The 26784-nt window shown below is 51.8% G+C and overlaps 5 protein-coding genes across 5 annotated transcripts; 3 read left to right on the forward strand and 2 right to left on the reverse strand.

Annotated features, from left to right (window-relative positions):
- Positions 1-12242: 12242 nt before the first annotated feature.
- UHO2_02941 (uncharacterized protein) lies at positions 12243-14471 on the forward strand (the record flags this gene model as incomplete). The annotated part of the gene is made up of 1 exon (XM_041555729.1): positions 12243-14471. The coding sequence occupies one exon, from the start codon at positions 12243-12245 to the stop codon at positions 14469-14471; it is 2229 nt and encodes a 742-aa protein (XP_041411663.1).
- A 464-nt stretch (positions 14472-14935) lies between these two features.
- Positions 14936-15484, reverse strand: UHO2_02942 (uncharacterized protein; the record flags this gene model as incomplete). The annotated part of the gene is made up of 1 exon (XM_041555730.1): positions 14936-15484. The coding sequence occupies one exon, from the start codon at positions 15482-15484 to the stop codon at positions 14936-14938; it is 549 nt and encodes a 182-aa protein (XP_041411664.1).
- Positions 15485-16323: 839 nt separating this feature from the next.
- On the forward strand, positions 16324-21354 carry UHO2_02943 (uncharacterized protein; the record flags this gene model as incomplete). The annotated part of the gene is made up of 1 exon (XM_041555731.1): positions 16324-21354. The coding sequence occupies one exon, from the start codon at positions 16324-16326 to the stop codon at positions 21352-21354; it is 5031 nt and encodes a 1676-aa protein (XP_041411665.1).
- Positions 21355-21627: 273 nt separating this feature from the next.
- Positions 21628-24255, reverse strand: UHO2_02944 (uncharacterized protein; the record flags this gene model as incomplete). Its single annotated transcript, XM_041555732.1, has 1 exon — positions 21628-24255. The coding sequence occupies one exon, from the start codon at positions 24253-24255 to the stop codon at positions 21628-21630; it is 2628 nt and encodes an 875-aa protein (XP_041411666.1).
- A 726-nt stretch (positions 24256-24981) lies between these two features.
- On the forward strand, positions 24982-26439 carry UHO2_02945 (uncharacterized protein; the record flags this gene model as incomplete). Its single annotated transcript, XM_041555733.1, has 1 exon — positions 24982-26439. One exon carries the CDS (start codon positions 24982-24984, stop codon positions 26437-26439), a length of 1458 nt encoding a protein of 485 aa, XP_041411667.1.
- Between the last annotated feature and the right edge of the window lie 345 nt (positions 26440-26784).

Raw genomic sequence — 26784 nt, forward strand, 5'->3', positions numbered from 1 at the left:
TAGTGCTCTCTGTGAGTTATATATACATGTGAGTGGCACTTGCCTGATGTGGGGGTACTACTACTTCATGGTCTATCATGACAACGAGTGGGACTGTGTTGCACCTGATTTCTCCTGAGATCAACTTGACCTAATCTATGATCGAATTGGTAGCTCAACCAGATTGGCCCTATCTGATCTTCGATCAGATCGGCTCCATGTTGTTCTTTTACCATCTCATTGGATCGTCATTTTCAGCACCCCCTCTCGATCCAACATTCTCCAATGAAATGGTCAATCCAAGTAGTCATCAAATGTGTGAGAGTGTTGGCATGGTGAGTGGCTTCGTCAAGACATCGGCCAAGTTTTCACAACTCTGAACAGGAGCAATCACAAGTTGTTTGTTTGCAATCTCATCATGCAGGAAGAAGTGAGCTATGTCAATATGCTTTGTCCTCTTGAAGTGTTGAGGGTCATTTGCTATAACCCGAGTACCCGATGAATCACTATGTAGGACCAGTACATCTTGATCGAAGGTGAGCTCTCCATCATGGGAATAGATATTTGATGTTCTGATACTGATGTGTATTCCTGTCATCTTCAACACTGGTTGATCCAGTTCTCGCAGGAACATCATGGCCCATAAGAGTTCTCTGGCCACTGTCGCCAATGCTACATATTTGGCCTCTACTGAGCTGTTTGCCACCATCTGTTGTAGTCGCAAGGCCCAGCTGCATGTGAAACTGTCAATTGTGAAAACGTAACCAGTTGTCAACCTTCTACAGTCGCGTGATCCTGCCCAATCACTGTCTGCCCATCCTGAGAGTAATGGTCCACTGCCTGATGTTCTTGTTGAGAGGCCAGTCCCTATTGTCCCTTTCAGGTATCTTAACATGCACTTAGCAGCTGCAAGATGTTCTCCAGATGGGTTCACTACAAACTGTGCACATCTACCAACTGCAAATGCGATATCTGGCCTTGTGCCCTGAGCTATCCACAGCAGTGATCCTACAAGTGAGGTGTAGTAACGAGTCTCTTCAGCGCTTGCTATGCTTCCTTCTCATGGTTTGAGGGAGTTGATGCTCTCCATCACTGGTGTCAAGGCTGTCCAAGCCTGGTCCATTCCGAACTTTGCTATGACACCTTCGATGTATCCACTCTGATTGATGGAGAGCATGCGAGCTTCTTGATTGTAGCTTATGTTCAGCCCAATAATGTGAGATACATTTCCTTGATTGGTGATGCTGAACATGCTCGAGAGTTGTTGACGTACAGACTGTACTTGTGAAACAGTTGCTCCAATGACAAGTAGATCATCTATGTATATGGCAAGGAGTATCATTGCATCCTTTGAGCCACATGTATACATGCATGGTTCTGCTCTACATCATCTGAAACCAAATGCTTGTAGTTGTTCATCCAGTGCTGTATGCCACAGTCGTCCAGCTTGCTTAAGACCATAAAGAGCTTTCTTTAACTTATAGCATTTTCCTTCAGTCTCCTTTACTTCAAACATCGGAGGTATCCAGACATGCATGTCTTTGTCAATCTTTCCATTCAGAAATGCAGTGCTTACATCGAGTTGTATTGCATGTAAACCATATCATCATGCAATGGCAAGCAGTATCCTGACTGTTTGCAGACGGACAACCAGGCTGAACATCTGATCATAGTCCAGACCCTGGCGTTGAGCATATCCTTGTGCAATGAGTCATGCTTTGTACCTTGTCACTCATCATTGTGCATTGAGCTTGAGTTTGTAAACCCATCAAACACTGATTAACTTGCCACTCTTGGGAATGTCGACTAGCTCAAAGACATTCATCTTGTGCATGCTGTCCATCTCACTGACCATGGCTTCCTGCCATTTGTACCAGTCGTCGCAAGTCTTAGCTTCATTGAGGGAGAGTGGTTCCAGCAGGATGCCGTCCGCACTGCGTATCTGCTGTCTGTTACGGGATCGGGAATCAGGTAACCAAACCGAACATAGTGAGCAGTAAAACCACTACACCAGCTAGACCCTTAGCTGGTGTACCTGATTCACACAACACTGAAGTATAAGCATTTTCACTCCCAAATGCTCTGGACTCGGAGAACGGAATTCCTATTCCGGTGACACTGTCCACTTGCAATGAGGGCAGTGCCGGTCATCACAGTGGTCGCAAATACCATATGATCTAAGTGGTGATTGCTGATGGTGGGTGCTGGTGTGTCAGAGCATGCTGTGGCGAAGGCCATGTAGCTGATGGGACCAGGTGACTCTGTGCAAGGTGTCTCGAGCATGGAGACATCATCATACATGTCTGCTGTAGCATCACTGTGAGGGGTTTCGAGCAGTGATGTGCCATTGAGAGTGCTCGTGAGGTCTGGTAAGTGTTTCCCCCCCTCGGACGTCATCACCTCCAGGTCTGCTCTCAGATCGGCAGCAATAGCATTGAGGTCGATGATGATCTCCCTGGCCTCTTTGATGGCCATCATCATGCAATCCCACTCATGATCGAAGCTTGGGGGTTCCAAATGAGTTGCCAAGTGTCATTGACAAGAGTACAGCTGCAGTGAGGAAGGTATGACATCATCCAATTCTGTCTCATCCAATGTGGGATCGGGAGAGAGCCAGGTGTAAGATCGTAGGAGATCGTGGTTGCTGACGAAGATAGGTGTGTGTGGGGGGGGGGGCGACAGTGTCCGATGGTTCCACTTCCGAGAAACGGATGTCCCTGGTAATGATGACATGGTCAAGCTCAGGTAGCCAAACCTTATGGCCTTTGATTGCACAAGGTGCATCTGAGAAACCCAAGTATCTCCCCCAGAGGGCATGTGGACAGAGATGTTTGCTCACGACCACATGGTCTCGGAGCCATGTCGAGCAAGTGCTCCCTCTGAGTACGACATATGCCATGCATCCGAAACATTGTATGTGGTGTAGTTCCGGGCATTTTGTGTAGAATAGCTCATATGGAGTCACATTGCCACGAGTACTGCCTGCTAGTCTGTTGTGGATGAACGCCGCCTGTGCAACAGCATGGGGCTGTCATGGGCCTGGATGCTCAAGAAGCAGGAGGGTCACAGGTTCATATGGAAGGAGCACAGGTATCGAAGATCTAGTCGAGATCAGTAGAGAGCATGGTCGTAGTGCAGTCTCCATGGAGACCATGGACTCCTATGGACTCACATGCAAAGGAGGACACGAGCCACATGCGAGGAGGGCCAGGCACAGCCACGAGGAGGACCAAGCTCAAGGAGCAGGCACAGCCACGAAGAGGACCAAGCTCAGATGGTTACCACTCAGGGGCTCGAGAGACAAGAGTCAAAGGAACTGTCACCGGTCAAAGGAGAAGGAGCAGTGTATAGGACACTAGCAGGCAGGTCCTGAGGAAGAGGAGCAGTGTCGAAGGAGTCGACACCAGGTCATGAGGAGGAGGAGCAGTGTCGAAGGAGTCGACACCACTCAAGAGGCACAGGGGTGCCAAGCAGGAGAGGCCCCTGAGCAGTACTCGATGAAGAAGGTACTCTCTGGAGAGAGAGCAGGAGCAGCATCGCTGGCGATGCTGTGAAGAGGTATATAACCATGCTTTCTCATCATCATAGGTCGAGTGGATCCTCATCCACTCTACTCACCATAACTAGTTATCACTTCAGCATAAGTATATATTAGTTTCAGTCAGCATAGCAGCAATCTATCAAGGTTGCTTCTCATCATAGTGTGTGTGTTGTATCACCACTACCTGACGTCCGAAGGCGCCCATAGCAGGTTAGCGGTCCAGATCAAGATAGAACCGAAGGCAGTAGTCCACTGCAGTCTGGGGATCACTTCAAGCATCAAAGTCAACACACTGGACACTCGTGTTGATGCCACCAACCTTATCACCAACACCATCAACCTCATTCTCATCAACACTCACCAACCTTATCACCAACGTCATCAACCTCATCATCATCAACACTCACACCAGACCTTGGTGTCATCATAGCATTGATATTGATCGTGCCGAGCTACCCCTGAACGGAGTGTCCACAGAGGTCAGCCGAAACCTATGATAGTATATACAACGAACGCCACCTGCTGTCACTGCGCAACTTGATAGTCACCGATACCGAGACAATAGCTGTCACACAGTTTGATAGTCACCGAGTACCTCGACAGACCGACCTGGGTTTCAGGCGCGAGACCCCCTGACAGGGGCCACCAGCGCTCATTCATTCCTGAGTCATACAGTAGACTATGTGCGATCTTCTGAATGGTCTGGATGGCCCATTCAGCGAAGGTGTTGTCTGTATGATGTTGGGTGGGTGAAGCGGTTATCTTCACACCTGTTGATGAGCAGATGTCTCAAAAAGCGTTTGACCATAGCTTGCCTTGGTCAACCCTGACTTCCTTGATTCCATAGTCAATGATGACCTCCAATGGTTGCCTATGCATGGTGACACACATTTCCGCTAGCCACCATGTGGCTTCTTGAGACGCCTCCTTTTTGTTTGTCAGACCCCATACCCAGATCATGCCTGAATATGCATTGTGTATGATGAGCACATATACAAACTTCTCATTACCACAAAGTGGTCCCATCACATCCATCAAAACCAGCTTGAGTGGTGTTTCTAATCGCCTGGGGTGAGCAGTATTCTTTGCTGTGGCTTTGCTACACACACATACATCACATAGAGTTCCAGTCTTGGTGGCGGTAATCAATGGGATATCATGCGAAAGGGTCACTGTGCATGTCTGCATGATGGCGTCATGACTGGCATGACCCAATCGCCAGTGCCAGAGATCTGCTTTATTGCAGGACCCATAGGAGTGGGTCGCATTCATCATCCTGGATGTGAAAGTGAGGGAGACAGAGGGCTCGGGCATGCTGTCGTCCCATATCATCATGGTGATGGCAGGGTAGCCATCCCCACTTGTTGGTACACCAATTACATGTCCATCCTTATCCTGTACCATTATGACCTCTTTCTCAAAGGTAACTTTTCCTTGTGCATGCATTACTGACTTCATGCCAATAAGGTTTGTCACAAGGCCGGGTACAAGCAGACAGTCTTTATAGATCATTCGTTCCCATTGCTGCTTCTGAGGGCTGAAGCTCAGAAGGCTGACTGTGCCCCCCATCTTGGTGGCAACCAGTTGTCCTCCATCAGCAGTAGTGATGCTGACTGAGCCCTCCATATCCCTCCAACCTTTCCCGTGTCAAGAAGAGTTGACCATGATGCAGGATGCTCCTGAGTCAAATACAAAGGGAATGAACTGGGGAGGTAGGTTAATGGGTGCCGGTTTAACTTCAGTAAAGAAAGCCAAGACCAGTGCCACATCCTAGTCTTCCTGGTTCCCTTCCATAGGCAACATGATGCAGGCATTTGCACAGCCTTTGGGTGTCGCTTTGATCCTTTCTTGCTTCCATCACACATGGGCTTTGGCATCTGGGCATCTATTAGCCATGTGGCCAAGGTCCCTGCAAGCCCAGCAGTTAATCAATGTAGCTGCTCGCAATGCAGTAAGTTCAGACACCTCGGCTATAGGGGATAGATGCACAGGCGCACTCTCGGCAGTGAGCTCATAGCACTGACTTAGGATGTCAGCTACACTTTCGGCTGTTTGATCCTTTCCATTGAGTTTTTCATGCAATATAAACACTGAGTTAAATAGTGCATTCTTGTCTGAAGGTAGGGCATGCTTGAGTGTCCTGTAGCGATAATCCGGCATCCAAGGTTCCTGTAGGTATGTATGAAGCTCCAACACATGGGCTTCCCATTTGGTTAGGAAGTCATAAGCATGACTTCCAATCTGGTCCCAACGTAACCCATAGGTGGCACTGCAGAGCTCATATTCTTTAGCAGCGGAGTATGCTTTACACTTGTTTAGTGCCCATTTGAATAGATCTACAGCAATCAGTATTGGTCGATCGCCATATTTGGCAAAGTACTCTGTGTGCAACTTATTTGAGAAGCTACACATGATGATTGAGCTAAGCATAGAATCAGCATCCTCAAAAGTCACCACCTTTCGGTCAAGAACATTTTGTGCAAAAGGGACAACTGACAACAAGGTGAATATCTTGCATTGCCAAATGTGCACAGAGACTGCCCTTGGATCGAGGAGGTCTTGTTCATCCCACTTCATTCTGTCATTGAGACCCGAAAGTACCTTGAGGTGATGGTTTGTGATGGTGTTAAGCTCTGGAGTAGGCCCTGGCATAGCTTCATACCCAATGAGATGACGGCTGGTGACATTTAAGTCTAGAGCAGGAGTGTTGCCTCTAGCTGATGTTGGTGCTTCACTCTTAATGGGGTGGTAGTGTTGTTCAATATTCTGGGCAGCTTCAACCAGACCCTCGATCTTGAGGTCAAGTATATGGTTTGCATCCCACTCCTTGTTGGCAAGGAAGAGGACCACTCTAGCTCACATCCCTTTACCAAGTTCAATTCAGCTAGCGAATGGGCCGAGGTTGTGCATTGCTTTGTAAAGGCTACTAACACATTCAATTAGGATGGATAGAGGTGAGATGGTTTGTTCCTCATCGCCTTCCCCCATAGTGTACTTCAGTAGTGTGCCATCTTTTGGGGCAGTAGGGGTACCATAGGTTTCATTTGCTATCTCTCAATTGAACCTGTTTTGGAGGATCTTCAGCAGACATGGTAGGAGATCCTGGATCATTTCGACAAAGTCATCATAGTCCGAGTAGATTGGATTAGACATATTGAAAGAGACACTTTTCATTGGTGTTGCTGATAGTGCGAAGGAGGCTATCAGATTGGGCTCATAACCTGTTGAATATAAATGTCATTTAGGTCCTGATACTGGTGATCAGGGAGAGTCTAAGTATGATGTCACTGCTAAAAGACAGAACAAAATATACTCAATTGACTGAGGGAATGTGGCGAGAGCCTAGTGCTCTCTGTGAGTTATATATACATGTGAGTGGCACTTGCCTGATGTGGGGGTACTACTACTTCATGGTCTATCATGACAACGAGTGGGACTGTGTGTCAGGGGTCTCGCGCCTGAAACCCAGGTCGGTCTGTCGAGATACTCGGTGACTATCAAACTGTGCGACAGCTATTGTCTCGGTATCGGTGACTATCAAGTTGTGCAGTGACAGCAGGTGGCGTTCGTTGTATATACTATCATAGGTTTCGGCTGACCTCTGTGGACACTCCGTTCAGGGGTAGCTCGGCACGATCAATATCAATGTTATGATGACACCAAGGTCTGGTGTGAGTGTTGATGATGATGAGGTTGATGGTGTTGGTGATGAGATTGGTGATGTCGATGATAATGAGGTTGATGGTGTTGGTGATAAGATTGGTGATGTCAATGATAATGAGGTTGATGGTGTTGGTGATAAGGTTGGTGGCATCAACACGAGTGTCCAGTGTGTTGACTTGATGCTTGAAGTGATCCCCAGACCGCAGTGGACTACTGCCTTCGGTTCTATCTTGATCCGGACCGCTAACCTGCTATGGGTGCCTTCGGACATCAGGTAGTGGTGATACAACACACACACTACGATGAGGAGCAACCTTTGATGGATTGCTGCTATGCTGACTGAAACTAATATATACTTATGCTGAAGTGATAACTAGTTATGGTGAGTAGAGTGGATGAGGATCCACTCGACCTATGATGATGAGAAAGCATGGTTATATACCTCTACTCAGCATTGCCAGCAATGCTGCTCCTGCTCTCTCTCTCCAGAGAGTACCTTCTTCATCGAGTACTGCTCAGGGGCCTCTCCTGCTTGGCACCCCTGTGCCTCTTGAGCTGTGTCGACTCCTTCGACACTGCTCCTCCTCCTCATGACCTGATGTCAACTCCTTCGACACTGCTCCTCCTCCTCATGACCTGGTGTCGACTCCTTCGACACTGCTCCTCCTCCTCATGACCTGGTGTCGACTCCTTTGACACTGCTCCTTCTCCTTTGATCAGTGACAGTTCCTTTGGCTCTTGTCTCTCGAGCCCCTGAGTGGTAACCATCTGCATGCTCCTTGAGCTTGGTCCTCTTCGTGGCTGTGCCTGCTCCTTGAGCTTGGTCCTCCTCATGGCTGTGCTTGGCCCTCCTTTGCATGTGAGTCCATAGGAGTCCATGGTCTCCATGGAGACTGCACTATGACCATGCTCTCTACTGATCTTGACTAGATCTTCGATACCTGTGCTCCTTCCATATGAACCCATGACCCTCCTGCTTCTTGAGCATCCAGGCCCATGACACTGTGTTGCACCCGATTTCTCCTGAGATCGACTTGACCTAATCTACGATCGAATTGGTAGCTCAACCAGATTGGCCCTATCTGATCTTCGATCAGATCGGCTCCGCGTCGTTCTTTTACCATCTCATTGGATCGTCATTTTCAGCAGGAAAAGGGTGTGAGCGTACTTGTGCTTTCGGAAGCCTTTCTTCCAGCAACGAGTTCAATCCCATCTCTCCAGCCAAAGCATTGAGCTACCTCTCTCCTTGACGTTGTCCGTCGAGCTATTGTCAAACGCACTGCCTAGACTTGCTCGACATTGGCAAACAGAAAACAGCAGCTGCGACAGGAGTGTTGTCTGAGAGGCCTTTGCCTGCAGGTAAGGTGTCTCTCTCTCTTCCAGGCGTGTTCGTGGGCTCAGCCAGCTCTTGGCAGCATCAAGATCCTCTTGCTCGCTTCGAGGTGACAATTGGCCAACCTCACTCCGACCACAGACCACGCGGCCATTCGCATCAAGATCAGCAATATGATTACAGGCAAACATCCGAGAAAAACAGCAACATCTCACACCAACGCGCAAAAGGTACAAGGACCTCTGAAAGGATAGAGATCACACCTAGTCAAACAACAGATGCCTTGAAGAAAACCATATCATTGCAACGAAAAACAACTAATAACAAAGACAAAGACACTACGAAAGCAACAACTGCAACGAAACCCATTTTCGAACCTGGCAAACAAGCAGGGTCTATCAGAAACGAGCGGCCAACCCTCCCTCGGAGCTCAGGAACAAGCTCCCACTTAAGGTCGCAAGCCATGTTGCTCCTCGGGCAAAGGTCCTCGGCGGGCGGCTAGAATCGTCCTCGACCACACAAGGTGGAAGAGGAACGACAAGGCCCTTGATATAGCCTCACTGTCGTAAAGGGCGGCAACACTCGGCTTTCATCTACTAGACTGAATAAGGTGACATGCAATTGAGCATGTAGAATCGGAAATCGACTTTATTAAGTGATTCCGTAAAGCTGAAGAGGCGGAAGCAGAACGAGTGGCAGACGAGCGATGGCAATAAGAGTCAGTGAAACCGAACGGGTGGATTGCCATGTGTCAATGTGGATGGGAATGGCTAGAAGCGGCTTCACCCTGGGGTGGAGAGGTGTAGAGCTGGTCTGGGAGGGTAAAGGAAAAGGTAGGGTAAAGGGAAAGGTATAGGGTAGGTGCAATACTCACTATGATCTTGGAGAGAAAGGAAGGGGGATGCGTGAATCTCGCGAGAATATATACCTTTCGTGCCATCCTCTCAACCGACACGCTCAGCGAAAAAAAAAAAAAAAAAAAAAAAAAAAAATCAAAAATCGGTGAAGCTGAGCCTCTGTCAGAGAAATTTTGCCGCCTCGGCCGCTGCTGCGCAACCTGTGAAATTTCGAGAAAAAAAAAAAAATCTGCAGCGGACAAGTCAAAAACTGCGGCGAGCGGTTTCATTTCCCTTCGCCCACCTAACGCCTTCTAACGGCCGACAGCGCGGGATAGAAGCCGCCTTTCGCTTCCTCTCGCACTCCCAGAGTCGAGTAGTATTCACCTTAACAATGATCGCGTGCTGAAACAGAGAAGGGACAAGCTGAACACAGGGCAGCAGAGGATGCTTCGGACCAAGAAGATCTTCTGTCATCCCAAGGCCGCGAACGAGCCGTTCCGATTCGTCGCCCGATGAAACGCGAGTTGAAATCGGCCCGACGCGATTTCCCGATCTACAACGGTCGCTCTCTGACACCTTGATCCAAGAAGAAGAGGATGAAATCTTATCGTCCACTGATGCCACCCTGACCGGAGCACTGCTTCACTGATAGCGCAAATGGTGACTCGTAGCTCATTAATCGCTCAAGTTCGACGGGGAGTACGTGCTAATCACCTCGAACTCAAGAGGATGTGTTGTGCAGTGACCACGCGGTCCAGGCAGTGTGTGCATCGTTGTGCGCAATCGGCCTTACCAGGACCATTGTCATGCCGATGGCTCAAGCTTACCAACAAGCGACAATGTGATGCCCTGAACAGGATGGCCGTCAGAATGGTTGGAGAGATGCCAAGAGCCAGATGTTCGAGGATGCTACATCCACCTTGGCATCTCGCGAGAGGAGTAAAGCTGCCGATTTCCAACACCGCCCGGCAAAGGGCTGCTCGCCACTCGGACACACCGGGGTTTCAGCTTTTCTCACTCTGACCGAACTCCTTCTGCCAGGGTCTTCTGAAACGCCAGCAAAGCACCGAATCAAAGGCATTCATGCAAGAAGCAGACACCCCCTTTGTGCTGTGGCAGCAACTGTTCGCATCGATGCGTTTCGTCTTGGATCAAGGAGCACGCTTCAACGCCCCCTTGAAGGCCTCACCCTTTGTGTGTGAGAAAGCAGTCTCTTTCCAGGAACAGGTGCCTAAGTGCTCGCAAGATGATCAGGTCCTATTGTGGTCAGGCCCTCGCCGCTTACAATTTGTCCTGGAAGCCTTCTGCCACGAAAGGGAAGCAACTTGCCGACGCCGAGCGAGCCGAAGCAGCGGGATCGAGGGTGTCTCTTCAACACCCTCAAAACACGACTGCAGGATGCTGCTTCTATCGGCAGTCTTGGCGTTTGCCCCCTACCATCACACTCTCTGATTCAAGAGGAGCAAAAGCGGTGTTGCCATTGATTGCTGCGTGTCCATTCAGCCCAGCTACCAATTGCCAGCGGGATTGTCGCGCCTCTCTTTCTTGCTGTAGCGCTTGCCAGCCTGTAAAAACACTCACTCACACTGACAATGCCTTTTCGATCCTTCAAGCATCTTCTCTCTGGTTGTGGCATGGAGCAGGCTACCATGCGGAAAGCATGCGGCGGTCGGCTGCTCTATTCGTCGTTGGCAGACGATTGCAAAGCCGCTACAACGGCATGCAGTTGCAGCTTCGATGTGTGCACACACCAACAAGAAGAACAAGTGCTTAGCGAGAGGCAAGGGGCCAAGGCGATAGACAGCCGCCTGGACATTCAAGAGAGGACAACGCAAATCCTACGAGCATGCGTTCGCTGGCTCGCTGGCTGCTTTCTGTAACAATGGATCATACAGTTTCCAAAAGTCATTGCCGAAGACGCTGCTGCACTTCTTGCAGCTGTCTCGTTGGCACTTTCGGCTTCCACAGCTTCTGCTTCTGTCGAGAACCCCAACGATAGCATCGTCTGCCCCTCCTTCCTGTCTCAAACGGTTGACAGTTGGCCTTTGTCTCAATTGTAATCGTCAGTGGTGCCGGATGACTTACACACACACACACACACACACACACACACACACACACACACACACACACACACACACACACACAATGCGACCGTTTTCGTCTATTGCTTCATTCACGCATCATGTATGAAAGCGATGTGATAGGTGCTGTCGCTACTGATCCTTTTGTGCGATTGTCGTTCGCTTAGCTTGTTGTAGCTGTATGGCGGCATACGGAACATGCTATCGCGCATCCCTCATTGTCGTCCCGTCCTCGCTCTACATGGCCCAGCAGTCGATTGTGCTTCCTCTGCCCTGCTAGTCTCCCTGTGGTATTCCTTTGAGGCCCAGTTTCTCCTGCTGCAGATGTCGTCCTTGGTTTCCTCAGCACGCCTGGGCCATTTCTTTCTCCCCCTTCCTTGCTTCCGTCCTTCGCTGTTACTTCCTTCCCTTCCACATCCATCCTTCTCCCCTTGTCGAACCACTTCCCTGCCTCGTGCACATCGTATCTCAAGTTGCTGGTCTTCTTTTTGATACTTTGCCCCCTGTTTATTCACTCTTGCTCGCTCCAAGCTATCTGCTGCGCAGATCTTGATCAACATATACACACGTTCACCTCACTTTCGTCGCACACATCATCCCCCTCCACGATCCCTTGTGGTTCGACATTGCCATCTCCTCTCCCTCTTGCATCCCGACACCGCTCGACTCGATACCTTTGACAAGCCATCCTAGTCAGAACCACCCCTCTTTCAGCAATCCTCTTCAGCGTCTTCGTCCATCTCATTTCCTTCTTCAACCTCTGCATCTCATCTACCTCTTCAGCATAGCTCACCTTCGACAACATGGCTCCTATCGCTAAGACCGTCTGCATGGCCCTTGCCGCCATCGCTCTTGCCGCTGCAGCCACCCAGCCCGCTGAGGCTCATCAGCTCAACTCTCGACACGCCGCTGCTGGCAGCAACGTGTACCACAACCTTCACTCTCATTCCCGTCGCATGGAGCGCAAGATCCGACGTGGCGATTCCTTCTCGATCTCGGGAGCAGGTAGCATCTCGGGTTCCGCTGCCTCCGACGGTGATTCGGCCTCGGCATCCATCACAGGCTCCGGTAGCGTTTCGGGTTCTACCTCGGATGATGGTTCAAAGTCATCATCAGAGTCGCATGCTCAATCTGGCGCTGCTTCCGACGCCCAAATCACAGCTCAGACCAATGCTCAGTCTGGCTCCCAGACAAGCTCGCAGGCTTCCTCCGACGCCTCGTCCAACAGCAACGCCTCAAGCCACGCTTCCAGCAACGCCTCGAGCAATGCAAGCAGCGAGGCCAGCAGTAATGCCTCAAGCAATGCCTCATCCAGCAACTCATCCAGCAATGCCTCTAGCCATGCATCCAGTGAAAATAGCAGCCAGGCCAGCAGCAACTCAAGCTCAGATGACAACAAGGGCAGCGACAAGCAGGGTTCTAACTCGAGCTCCTCCTCCTCGTCCAGCCCTACTTCGCCCGCTTCGTTTTCGGGTTCGGCCGCCTCTGCAGCCTCGAGCACACCCTGCACCAGCGACCACAAGTCTGGCGCAGCTGCTGCCGCCACATCTGCGCCCACGAGCACCAATTCCGGTAGTACTTCTGCTGCCTCTGCCGCCTCTACCACCCCTTGCACCAACGACAAGAAGAGCAGCACTCAGACCACGAGTAACACCGCTACCGCTGCTGCCGCCACTGCCAGCGGCTCTCAGTCGTCCAGTGCCAGCGGCGCCTCTTCCACCCCTTGCACCGAGGGTCAGGGCAAGGGCACCTCTACTGCCTCTGCCGTGACTGCTCAGCAGACCTCTACCGGCGCCGACTCCTCCGACTCGTCTTCGTCTGACAACCAGGCTGCTTCCGAGTCGTCGGATGAGGACAATGCTGACGCAAACGCCTCCTCGAACTCCTCCTCGGACGCCGACGCCAATGACGATGAGGACTGTGATAATGATGAGGCAGAAGCCTCGTCCACCTCAGACAGTGCTGCTGACTCTGGTGCCAACAGTGACGCTTCGACCTCCTCGGGTTCGAGTTCTGCTGCCAACTCCTCCGCTCAGTCTAGCGGCTCCAACGGTGGTTCCTCGTCCGGCTCGAAGGGTACCTCCTCCAGTGGCTCGTCTAGCGGCTCCAACGGTGGTTCCTCGTCCGAATCGAAGGGCAACGGTGGTTCCTCGTCCGGATCGAAGGGTACCTCCTCCAGTGGTTCATCCAGTGGTTCTTCCGGCTCTTCGGGCTCTTCTGGTTCGGTCTCGAGCTCCGGCTCTAATGCAGGCGCTTCGGCTTCCCCTTCCTCAGCTGCCAACTCCGGCTCTTTGTCTTCGGGCTCTTCCAATAACGATGGCGGAGACGATGACGACTGTGATGACGACGAAGCCAATACCGCTGATGACGACGATGACGACTGCGATGACAATGACAGCAGCGACTCTTCGTCTGCTGCTGCCTCTTCCGATGCTCCCTCGGCTTCGTCCATTTCGTCCACTGCCTCGAACAACGAACAAGAGCTTACTCCTGTTTCGGCTTCTTCGAGCTCGGCTACCCCTTCGCCCACTCCTCAAGCTAGCAAGGATAACAATGGCTCTTCGTCGTCGTCCTCGCCATCGGCAGCTGCTTCGTCTTCATCTTCGTCCTCCGCTGCCGCCGCCTCTTCGTCTGCGTCTTCCTCGTCGCCTTCCTCTTCCTCTTCCTCTTCCTCTTCCTCTTCCTCTTCCTCTTCCTCTTCTTCCTCCTCAGGCAGCCTTGCCAACGCCATCACCGGAGGCTACGCAACTTATTATTGGCAGAACGGGAATCCAGGAAATTGTGGCCAGTACAACAGCGACGATACGCCCATCATCGCATTGCAAACAAGCATGTATGCTGGTGGATCTCGATGTGGACAGAAGGTCAAGATTGTCCGTACCGATGACCCAAGCAAGTCTGTTATCGCCACCGTCGCCGACTCGTGCCCTTCGTGCACCAACGCGCAGTCACTCGACCTCTCGTGGGGTGCTTTCAAACAGATCGCCACCGCAGCCGAGGGTATGGTCCCTATCAAGTGGGCCTGGGTCTAAGATGGTGGTGTTGACATAGACGACGATGACAAGCTTTGAGCGCGGATTTGGACAGCTTCTGGAAGTGGTCAGCTCATTTAGCTGCATTTCATATATATATTTTCGGTGGGCTTGTCATCAATCTGCGCCACTTTCATTACCCCCCTCCTTTCACTTCATTTGCCTCACGCAGGCTCTTCTGCTGAGCTTGCAGATCATACGACGCCTTCCGGCCACTATCAGATTACTGGACATTGAGCTGGTCTCGCTGGACAGTCTGTTGTGACTGGCCGATCGTCAGTCAAGCTGGTTGGCGTTCTCACGTGCATACATTTTGCTTCTTTTGTCACATTCATCAACATTTCAAGGATCTAGCCTTCCTTTCATCCCGCTCCATTTGAGCTCTTCACTGTGCAGAGCCCCCTTGGCCGAGGCGTCGATGCCGAGCGCTGTCTGGGGCTTCAAACTTGTTGATTCTTGTTATTTCAACCGTCATTAGATCGGATGGTTTTACCCTCTTGAACGGTGCCTGCATCCCCGTCATTGTCGTGGTCAATGGGCTGTGTGGTCTGAGGTGTGTGAGTCGTGTGAAGAGATAGGTTGAGTGCTTCGATAATCTCTAGCCCTGTGTTGGGTAGAACAAGATCTCTTCTTGCGACCAGCTTTGGCCGATGTATCAGGCTTTCTTTTCCTAGTATCCTTGCCTCCAGTATTGCTGTCTTGGTCGTTGCCCTCTCCTCCATCATCTCCAGGACGTCGTTACTGTCCTCTCCTGAGCCGGGAAAGAGAAGATTTCTGATGCCAATGCATGTGTCTTGGCTTTTGGCGATAAGATCCAGAACTCGGTTGAAGAGTTCCATGGGTACGAAAACCCTTTCCAAGTTGAAGACCGGCAATACCTGCGGCAAAATGTAGAGATCGCTGTCCACGGTGGGATCAGTCCAGGCGGGGGTGGTGCAATTGGTCAAGCAGTCGAGCAGCGTGGAAGCTACTTGCTGGCCGGGTTCGGTGGGGTTTTCCCAATCCAACCTCATGGCCAAAGCCGCCGCCGTTCCCGCAGTGAGTAGGCCAAAAGTCTGTCAAGCGTAGACCCATAAGATCGTATGTGAGCTTGCTCGGATCCTCGATTTCAGAAACTAGGAAGGGCATCCCTCCTTGAGGATCGGAGACCTCCCTGCTGCCATAACAGCAAAGGCTTAAGTCTGAGATCGGGTTGGTGTATCTGGCTTTCACCAGCTCGATAGCCTCGTCATCTGAATACCTATAAATATCTGTATCGGAGAGGAAATCTTGTGTTCGACCGAGTTTTTCAACCATGAGATGAGCGAATGGAATGCTAACTGGGTCTCAATCTCTGACCCCAGGCGGCTTGCGTAGATTACCTTTTCTGTCTCTTCGTCTTGCATGGGCGTGGCAACAAGCTTACGAGGATCTTCCTGGAGTAGTGTGGTGCTCCTGATACATTGTAATGCTTGAAGAAGCTTCCAGCGGGACGGCGGCGGAAAGAGCGGATCTTGTCGTCTGAGATGGACTTCGAAACGTGCCTGCTTGCTAGACCTCGAATGGAACGTAATGAAAGGAAAGCTCGTTCCTCGAAACGATGGTCAAGGTGCCCAAGGGTGAGCAGTGTTGGACACGTGAGAGTGTCTTGCTGGGAGTGTTGCACAAGTCCAAGTGGAGAATTTCACAAAGGGTAACACGCTTTGACCACCGCCGGCACTCAATCCCACCCCTTTCCTCTCACCCTTTTCCTCCCAACCACCATCTGTCCAACTCTCAGCTTTTGTCACAGTCTGCAATCGCAAAGCCAAGTTCCTGTCGCATAAGCAGGCAGTTCCTCGCTATTCGAGCCAGCACCGAAACTCGGTTGAAGATGCGAGCTCTGACTCTGCTTAGTGTAGGTTGGGCATGGCTCGCCCTCGCTCTCACACTGACAAGTGCTGCACATCTAGCAAGAGCAGACTCACCTCCTGCCAAGGTGCAGCTTCGTGCATCATGGCTCAAGATCCGACTTCCCAGCAACGGCTCACCCTTCCTCCTAGAGCTTCTCGAAGCAGCAAGATCTCAACGTCCATCTAGCTTCTTTCCTCTCATCGATCTGCTCACCAGCACGCACACGGCCACTCAGCTGCGTTCCGCCTCCGACAAATGGCTAGCTCAGACTATCGAGAATCTGATCAGGTCTCACCAACTATTTGGCACATCTCAAACACATGTGGACGAGGCCTTGGACACATGGCGCATGTCATTGGCACTCAAGAACAGCACTCCGAGGATCCAAGCTTTTGTTCATCTGTATAAGGCGCTGCAGCTTGAAGACACATGGCGGTCTAGGTCGAACAAGGACCCGTGCGTGAGCTGGGTACACCACGAAGGAAAGGTTCTATGCTCCGCTGAAGAGTTGCACCAGGCTTTGCAGGACAATGCCGCCTCCTCGTCCGCAGTAAGCTCTACGAAGCAGGTAGCATTCGGTCACCCTCGCAGTGCCAGCGAAGCCAGCTACAAATTCGACACAGCAAGCTCGCAGATTTTCGAGCTCTACGCAGACCCATACTCAGATAACTTCCGAGAGCTCTTCTCGACACTTGAGAAGCACGCGACTGATGCAGAAGGAGGCGTCAAATACACCCTGCGTTGGAGGCCATCGCTCGACAATCAGCCAACAGCAACCTCAGGAAGCCAGCAAACCACCTTTCTGTCCGGCTACGGTGCGATCCTGGACCTCAAAAAAGTCGACTACCTCGTCATCGACGACCGCAAGCTCAAAGACGACAGCGACATCGGCGATCTCGGCATCGCGACCAACACCCACGACGAGGAAGCAGCCGCTTCTCAGCGAGCTTCCGCCGATCTTCGCTGGCTGCAAGACCAGATCGGTGCTGACTCCTTCTTAGCTTCCACAAGTCTCTCCTCACTGACAGACAGCGAGATTGCAGACTTGGGAATCAAAGCAGCTCGCCTGATCATGTCTTCACCGGACCCATTACGCGCGCTGCAAGAGCTATCGCAGAACTTCCCTTCGCATGCGGCCGCACTAGCCAGCTCGACCAAGTTCGACGATGGCGATGCCTCTGCAGCGCTTTTCGAAGCAGTGCTGGGGCTGAGCAGCATGCGTATCGAGCCAGGTGCTTCGGATCTTTGGTTGAACGGTAAAAGGACCCCGGCGAAGGAGTTCATGCCGTTGACGCTCCTCGAGACCCTGAAGCAGGAGCGAAATTGGTCTCATGCTCTGCAGCATCGCCTTGCGGGAGGTGGGCTCAATGTGACTGAAGCAGGCGATCTCATTGCGTCTAGTCTTGTGGGCCGTGCATTCTTGGCTCAGGCAGAAGGTGAAGGTGCAGCGGCGATCTTTGATGCTAGTGATCGCATCGAGCTCAAGAACGCTCCGGAGGGTACTGTGCAGGGTGCGATCACTTGGCTGAACGATTTGGAGACGGACGAAGCGACCAAAGCTTGGTCAAGCGACCTGATGGACTTGTTGCGTCCTATGTGGCCTGGCAAGTTCCCGCGTCTGTCGTTGAACCTGTTCAATGTCGTGCTTGTGTTGGATCTGAGACAGAGAGAGAGCTGCAGGTTCCTTTCGGACACCGTCATTCAGAGCCTCGGTCGTGTAGGCTTGCACTGGGGTCTTGTTCCTGGCGGCCTGGAAGATGATGCGAACAGCGACTCGATCCGTATGGCTCGTCTATTCTGGTTCCTGCTTGAAGAAGCCAGCCCGCAAGTCCTATCCGATGTGTTGCGCAAGACTGCGGCCAGCCGCGCTGGCACAGCTGACACTCTCGACGTTTCACTCGCCATCAAAGAAGCCAAGTTCGCTCTCAAAGCAGTCGACTCTGATGAAACACTTTCCTCAAAGCTGGACAGCATTCTTGCCGGCCAAGACCCAGCCTACACCGTGCGTGAGGAACTCAGCAAGGCATACATCAACCGTCTGCGAGCAACGCGACAAGAAAGCCCTACAGGCCATGTCTTCGTGAATGGTCAGCACCAGCCTTTCCATCCCCAAATCGTGCACATTCTACACCAGTCGATTCAAGAGCAGATTCAGTTACTCGCTCCACAGATCTACTACGGACAACTCAGCAGCTTAAGCCCAGGGCTCAGCACGTTCTTCTACGATTCGGTTGGAGCGCTGAGCTTCCGATCTGCGCTTGTGCCCGGTGCAGGTTCGGCTGCAGACGGTGAAGAGGAGGGAGTGAGGCATGAGGCTGTAGATCTGTTCTCTGTTCTTGTGGATGATGATGTGCCATCAGCAACTTCTGAAGGGTTGTTCAACTTCTTCTACCCGTCGTCTGGAAGTAGCAGCTCAGAGGGAGAGGAGAAGCCCGCTGCGCTGCTCAACTCCACCGTGTGGGTGCTAGCTGATCTGGACAGTCAAGGCGGCCTAGACCTGCTAACAAGGACCTTTGAAGCGCTTGCAAAGGAGGATGCCAAGTTCCGACTTGGTGTTGTCCACGCTCCATCGCCAGCGTCACAACGTTCCAATCGCGAGGTTGCGATCTCAACAGCCTTCCACCGCTTTCTGACCGACTCACAATCATCGCGTCCTTCTCCAGCACTCATACACGACGCTTTGCGCCAGCCAGAACAGCTGAGGAGTGCCCTGGGACTCTCACAGAGCTCAATAGACTCTGACCAAGCGGCTTTCCGCTTCTGGAACAGTATCGCACTTCCCATCACCGCCAAGCTTGACCTTGCCACTCCAGCACTCATTGTAGACGGTCACCTGGTGTCCAACTTCGACTCATCCACCGTCGAGGCCCGCGACATAACGGCACTTGTCGAATACGAAGCAGACCAGAAACTTCCTTACATCACCCAAGCCCTCACTCTTCTCCGCGAAGACGTCGACTCGGTGGACCCAGTTCAGCGACAGAACCTCGTCTTTGCCTCGCTATCTGTCATGAACGGCGTCTACGATTCTCGTCGGCAGAATGCCTTCTCCAGCAAGCTCGCCTCGCGGTCGGGACTACCCGAGCAACTCGGTACCGCAGATCACATTTTTGAAGTCGGCGACAAAGCGAACGCCGATATTAGGATCACGCTGTTGCTCAACCCGCTGTCGGAGTCTGCTCAGCGATGGTCGAGTATCCTACTCATGCTCAGGGAATTGGAGGGGGTGTATTTGCGAGTGATCCTGAATCCAGAGATCAAGTTGCGCGAGCTACCTCTGAAGCGATTCTACAGATTCAGTGCGCCGCACAGGTTGCAGTTCGACCTAGCAGGCAAGGTGTTGTCGGAAGAGCTGCAATTCTTTAATATGCCAGAGGAAGCGGTTCTGACGATGGGATTGGACGCACCAGCGCCTTGGTTGACAATGCCTGTGGAAGCGGTTTACGATTTGGATAATATTCGGCTTAGTGATGTGCCGTCCAGTTCGCGCGGGAAGGGCGTGAAGGCGGTCTACGAGCTCAAGCATATTCTTATTGAGGGTCATGCAAGGGAGAAGTCCGCTAACAGCCTGCAGGTAGGCGTTCCAAGAGGATTGCAGCTCTTGTTGGAGACACCGGATGGAAGTACGAGTCTGGACACGATCGTGATGGCGAACCTGGCTTACTTCCAATTCAAAGCTCAACCTGGACTGTGGAAGTTGAGAATCCGAGCTGGTCGAAGTGACGAACTGTACGAGATGCAGAGTGTTGGTAGTGCCGGTTGGGACAGTCCTTCTGTCGGGGTAAAGGGAGATCTGGTCACGTTGGACACGTTTTCTGGACTCACTATCTATCCTCGTGTGTCAAAGCGCAAGGGTAAAGAGACCGAGCAGCTGCTTGAGGAGCTTGATGCTCAAGGACGACCTGTCAAAAAGACTCGCACTGCATCCCAATCCACCGTGGATGGAGTAGCTGTGAGTGCGAGCAACTTCCTCTCCTCGGCCAAAGACAAGATCACCTCGCTTGCCAATCAAATCACCTCTTCCAACCCAGGTGCAAGCAATGCTGTGGCAACACGCAAACACGCCGATATCAACATCTTCACCGTTGCCTCTGGTCACCTTTATGAACGAATGACGTACATCATGATCCTTTCCGTTCTCAAACATACCAACAGCAGCGTCAAATTCTGGTTCATTGAAAACTTCCTCTCCCCCTCCTTCAAAGAGTTCATTCCCCATTTCGCCAAAGAGTACGGATTCGAATACGAACTTGTCACCTATGCATGGCCGCACTGGTTACGAGCACAGCGCGAGAAGCAGCGAACCATCTGGGGCTACAAAATCCTTTTCCTCGATACTCTGTTCCCATTGGATCTTAGCAAAGTCATTTTCGTTGATGCAGACCAAGTTGTTCGCACTGACCTGAAAGAGCTCGTTGACCTCGATCTCCAAGGCAAAGTCTACGGCTACCCTCCGATGGGAGACGATTCAGAAGACATGGACGGGTTCAGGTTCTGGAAACAAGGTTATTGGAAAGACTACCTTCGTGGGCGACCTTACCACATTTCTGCGCTCTACGTCGTCGATCTGAACCGTTTCCGCCTTTTCGCTGCTGGAGATCGCTTACGAGGTCAATACCAAGCATTATCTGCAGACCCCAACTCCCTCAGCAACTTGGATCAGGATCTACCAAACAACATGCAAGCCAGCCTACCCATCTTTACGCTGGATAAAGAATGGTTGTGGTGCGAAACTTGGTGTTCGAATGATTGGTTGGATAAGGCTAAGACGATTGATTTGTGTTCGAATCCGAAAACGAAGGAGCCGAAATTGAATAGGGCAAAGAGACAAATTCCTGAATGGACGGTTTATGATCAGGAGGTCGCGAGATTGGCACAAAGATTGGTGGAGGAGAAGGTGGTGGGAAAGAGCGTGGTTGCGCCTGAGAGTCAGATGGAGAAGAAGCAACCACAGGAAGCGAGTGGATTGATGGCTAACGATGATGGTACGCCTGTCCACGACGAGCTTTGATCCATTCACACATTACACACGAGAGGTTTCATGACCAAGTTTCCAGCCTCTGAAAGCCAAGAACAGACGAGAGATCGAGATCACCAGAAAGACGGGTAAGCGAAAACAATGCACAAGTGCGCTAAAGGTGGCATTGATTGCAAATTGAGACCGAGGTATATGAGGGAATGATGCGAGATGCTAAGGGGTATTCAAGAACATGATGGTACAAATGCATACTTTATACTGGTGACGGGACCGACCTATGAAATGAAGATGCTCGGGTGCTTAGGGTTAAGCACTGCTATCAGAACCTGGATCTGTGAGCAAGATCGCTTCAGGATCAGACTTTGATACGACTAATCCCTGTCGTAGGGCGGGTCGTGCTTGAGAGGCGGGAGGAATACCGACATCGATCGCTTCCCGACGTGACCCGATGGTGTCGGAGGTGCCACCAATTGCGTCCAGTATTCTATGATTTCGGTAGACACTGTTTCTTGAGTTTGGCTCGTCCAAATCCTCAGAAGAAGGTTCGGAGAGGCTGTACGGCGGCGAGGGTGCGTTGATCCGAATCTCAAGAGGCTCGAGAAGTTCGAGAAACGATTGAGCATCTTCATCGTCATCCTCTGCGATGCTGTCCGTGTCGAAGCCTTCCAAGGCTTCGTCGATAGCGTCAGCACGAAAATGGTCGACGCTTTCAGTCGTGTTCGGGGTCTGTTGAAGTTGAGGTGAAGCTTGTGCGTCAAAACTGTGAGTCACTTGGTCGAGACTTGCGGGTCGGTTTCTTGTGCTCTGGAGGTCATGTTCTTGCAGCTTACCAGAGAAAGAGCGACCCTGGTCTTGAGATTGGGATAGAACCGCTTCGACAGCTTGAGCATCAATGTCCATGTCTGACTCGTATGCGGAAGCAAAGTTGGGAGCAGCGCCAGGAGATGCTTGCTTGTCACCGTTTGCAACAGCTTCCCGCGAAGGGAGCTTCGAATCTAGACCCGGTTTTCGTTGCTGCATGTCCATTGGGTCATCATCGTCTACCATCCTGCACCGTTTCGCGTCATGAGCTCGCTCGCCTTCATCGACTTCAGCCGGCTTGCGCTTGAGCTCGGCGGAAACTTCCCTTGACTCTGACCTGCGATGCGTTTTGACAAGATCCAGCAACGATCTTGTGGTCGTCTCGGCAGCAAAGAGACTGGGCCCATCCTTTCTCGTCGAAGCACCGCGACGGTGGGCAAGCTTGGAAGGAGCGAATTGCTGTGTTGTAAGCAAGTTGGGACTGCCAAGCCCGAGCTCCGAGCCTTCGGAATCGAATGAAAGATCGTTGTCCTTGGAAGCTCGTCGCTCACGAGACTTTTGAAGCGCTTTGATCGGACTCTTTTGTGGGCTTCCAGATGCTGAGAGGGAGGCAAAAACTTGCTCAGCGGACACGACTGGAAGCTGATGAGTCTCATCGATCTCGCCTTCAATCGGATCGAAGCCGCCACCTTGGAGCGGCGTTAGAGCGCGAGCCTTTGCTTTTTTCGGGGTGGTAGGGACGACGATATCGGGAGGATGTGACGTGGGATCAACGTCAAGTTTGCCTTGGTCGGCTTCTGCAGACTTGCTGGAGCCCATTGATTCTACGAGGGTGGACGAAATCTTTGCACCGAAAATTTGATCTGCAAAGCTGCGAGCCCTAGAATTAGCTTTCTGTGCGCTGATTAGGCTGATTGCAGCAGTGTGGGAGCCAAGAGCGTTGTCGGGAGAGTGCTTCTCGGAGATCAACAAGGGCGCCTTGGCTGGACGCTTTATGGCCTTCTTGACGATGATCGAGTCCTTACCGCGCTTCTTGAGTGAGGCTTCGATCTGACTTGCCCTGCCTTCATGGAGCACAATGCCGGCATCTTGCACCACGTCCTGGAACACAGTACGATCGTCTCGAGCCTTGTCCTTTGCCTCTTCGTCACGCTTCTGAGCGCTGCGAATGTCGGACGCTACAGTATCGAATGCTGCTGTGCTACGTGTGATGCCATTGAGTGGTGCGCAGAGTGACATGTGCTCTTGTTTGACCTTGGCGGCGGCTGACTTGGTGAATGAACCAGCACAAAAGGGGCACCGGTTGACGAGACGGAGGCCTGTGGCGGAGACTTTGGAGAGGTCCAAAGGTTCAATGCCGGCTTTTTGGGCCTCCTCGATTGTCTTCCTCAGCTTGATGGTGAGATGTTTGAGCTTCTTCGTAGCCTTTGGCTTTTTCGGGGCGCGTTTCGGGGCGGAATCTGTTGATGTGGATGCCGAGGTGTGTTGTTGGATGGCGCTTGAATTGACTGAAGATGATGCAGATGATGCAAATGAAGACGAGGGCTGCTGTAAGTCTGCAATTCGTTTGAGCGGTTCAGGCTTGACGGTACTTGAGCCTACATTGCGGAGAGGTCGAGACTTTGCCGGACTTTCGTATGTGAATCGTCTGGCTAGGCTCTGTAGTGGGGCAGAGCTGTCGGGCGATTCTTCGTCAAGCGTAGGATCATCTACTTCTTCACCTGCGGCGGTATCTTGGTCTTCGCTGTCCGATATGACAATCGATGCAAGTGCATTCGAGCCATGGTCTTGGCTTTGGTCTGGGATGACTAGACGCTTTGATGAAGGGCTGGCGGTAACGCTGGTGGTCCGAGTCACTCTGGACTCGATCTTAGGCTTCTTAGAGCGTTTCGACATGCTTTGCTCGTTGCCAGGCGCAGCCAGGCGCTCGTTCAATTCGGCAAAGCTTCGCTTGTGCGCTGCATGAGCGAGATCATGGATCGCTATGTGATTTTGTGGAGTTGAAGCTGTCGGTGACAGTGCAGTTTTGCTGCGACAGTCAGCAAAGAAGCGAGAGACTTGTATGAGAGCAGCCCTGTCTTTGCGAGGCGACAGCGTGAGCGCGTTGGTAGCCTCAAGGAGGTCCTCGTCCATCCCAGAACCAAGTAGGTATGCTGTAAAGCAATAGGCTGAGTTGCGCCATGAAGGAAGATAGGATGATCGCTCCGTTCGTCAAAGGGAAGAGAGGAAAGATCGGCGGAAGGAAAGTTGTTTCTTTGCAGCTTTGCCCACTTTGTCGAGATGAAAGAGAGGAAGAAGAGTCTACGTCTGCGACTCCCAGGCTTGTTGTGAGCTTCTTCGTAACGATTAGTCAAAGGGTCCTTGCAGGGCGCAATCACACTCATTGCTTAGCATCACCTTCACGCATGTTAAGGTTCAGCTTGGAGGTCACGTGCCTGCTTTTTGGCAGCGGCGGCGGCAGGTCAAGTGACGCTGTGTGTTGTGTTCAACCGTGAGTTATTGCCCTTTTATCGCCCTTTTATCGCCCTTGACAACGCGTGAAAATTGTTGGAAAAGGAGGCTGAGAAATGGAGAGGAATAAAGAATGTTAGATTTCCTGGACTCGAGTGAGCGTTGGTCACGTGCCCTTTCGCCTACCATTGAAAAAATGCGCATCTATTCCACTCGCACGATAAGTGCTGTGTGTTGGTCTCTTTACGGCGCGTCGCAGAAATTGACACACGTGTCAGAAGCGCTGCAGCTGAGGCTCTCCAGTAACCATCTCAGATCTTGAGCATTTGTTCTCATACCACGACCACCACCTTGCCCTCATACAGTCGCACACATTCTCGATACTGACACTGGCGGCGGCATTACATCATGGCAGGCTCTGTTTCTAAACGAAGCTCAAGAGGTCGTGCCTCTGGACCGGAAGCACGGACAAAGCCTCGAAAGGTCCAATTCGGAGGAGCTGAGGATGATGACAACAACAACAGCCAAAAGAACGACTGGATCGACCTCAACTCTGATGCCGTCAAGACACTCATCAATGAGGCGAGGTGTATCCTTGCGGAATTGGGACCACAACTTTCGGCTCGATCTCCTACAAAGCTGGCGACCAACGCTTTCGAGATATCTCCAGACAACCTTTCATTGCACACACTCCGAGACCAGCTTCTGTCGAAAGCAGACCGCAGCAACCAAAGGCGACTCTTTGGGGACAACGCATCCCCAGCCAAACGTAGACGCAGCAGCATGTCGCAATTTGCAGGCGAAGGCGAGCTCGACATCAGCTGGGCTGTCTACAAACAGTGGCCTGAAGGATTGAACGAAGAGGAGAGGCTGTTGCTGGACTACTTCAAGAAGCTCAAGTTCATCTATCTGGAGCAAGAGACCAAGATGCGATTTATGGCAGATATTCAGGACGATCTCGAGTCTGGCAAGGAGGCAACCGTCTACTCTTCTGCCGAGGTGGCCGAACGTGAACGTGTGGCCAAAACGCTCAAGAATCAGCTCACCCAAGCCAAGGCCGAAGTTCGTGGACTGAGGAAAGAGGTAGATGCAGCGGCCGACGAGTTGTTCCAGCCATGGGCACAAGTTGAAAGGGATAGCCGCGAGGCTGAAATTCTCATCAAGGAGATCGGTGACATGGAGCTTGAGCTTGCCAAGATCCGTGCTCAGAATCACGGCAAGGGGGGCAGCGTCGCGGCGATCGCAGGACGAGATGGACCCTTGACATCCACCGAGGCGGAAGAGTACTGCGACACACAGATCCAGCAAATGACGACACTCGAAGGCAAGACGGCCAACGTCAAGAAAGCGATCGAGAACACCAAGAAGGATCTCGTATCTTCACTGAGGGCGCTTGACAGGATCAACGCTGAACGCTCGCTGGCGGACAAGTTTGCTAACGAGGCCAAGATGGGCATGGGCGTCGACGGAGGCCGTGACCTGCAGACGGAACGACTTTGTGCCAGCCATGCAGCCACCATCAGCCTGTTGCGCTCTCTGCTGGGCATCGACGAGATCGAAGCCATCTCTGCGAACGAGATCCGCATCACCTACAAGCTTGCTCTCGACTCGCTTTTCAACACGCAACAGCAGCAGCAGGCTTCCAACACCCGACGCAAGCGAAAATCGATCGCATTGCCAGATCAATCGCTTGTTCACGTCAACTTGCGTTTCAAGGATGTTGGAGGACGAATGGAAGAAGTCACCGTGACATCGTCCAAGGGAGAACAGTATGATATGCCAGAAGCATCCATGGCAAGGCTGAGAGCGCTGCAAAAGGCCAACGATGTGCCTCTGATCGTGCAAGAAGTCTTGGCGGCTTTCTGATCGAATCGAGTATTCGCACGAGAGTGTACCCAGGCGTGACACAAGGTCTTTACAAAGGAACCATCTGAACGCATACAGAACGTTGCTGCAACGCGCGTGTGTGTGGGTGTGTGTGTATGTGTGTATGTGTGTGGGTGTGTGTGTATGTGTGTATGTGTGTGGGTGTGTGTGTATGTGTGTATGTGTGTGGTGAATGTGTCAAAAGGCTCATCATCGACCAGAAGCTAGAAATTTGCAATTCCGCTGCTTTGCTCCACTTTGCCACAGCATGTCGATCTTTCCATCACATGTTTCTGCTCAGCAATCTCGAAAATCCTTCTTCCTTTCTGATCCTTGACAAGAGCG

This window comes from Ustilago hordei (genome assembly GCF_900519145.1).
Source record: "Ustilago hordei strain Uho2 genome assembly, contig: UHO2_contig_04, whole genome shotgun sequence".
NCBI lineage: Eukaryota > Fungi > Basidiomycota > Ustilaginomycetes > Ustilaginales > Ustilaginaceae > Ustilago > Ustilago hordei.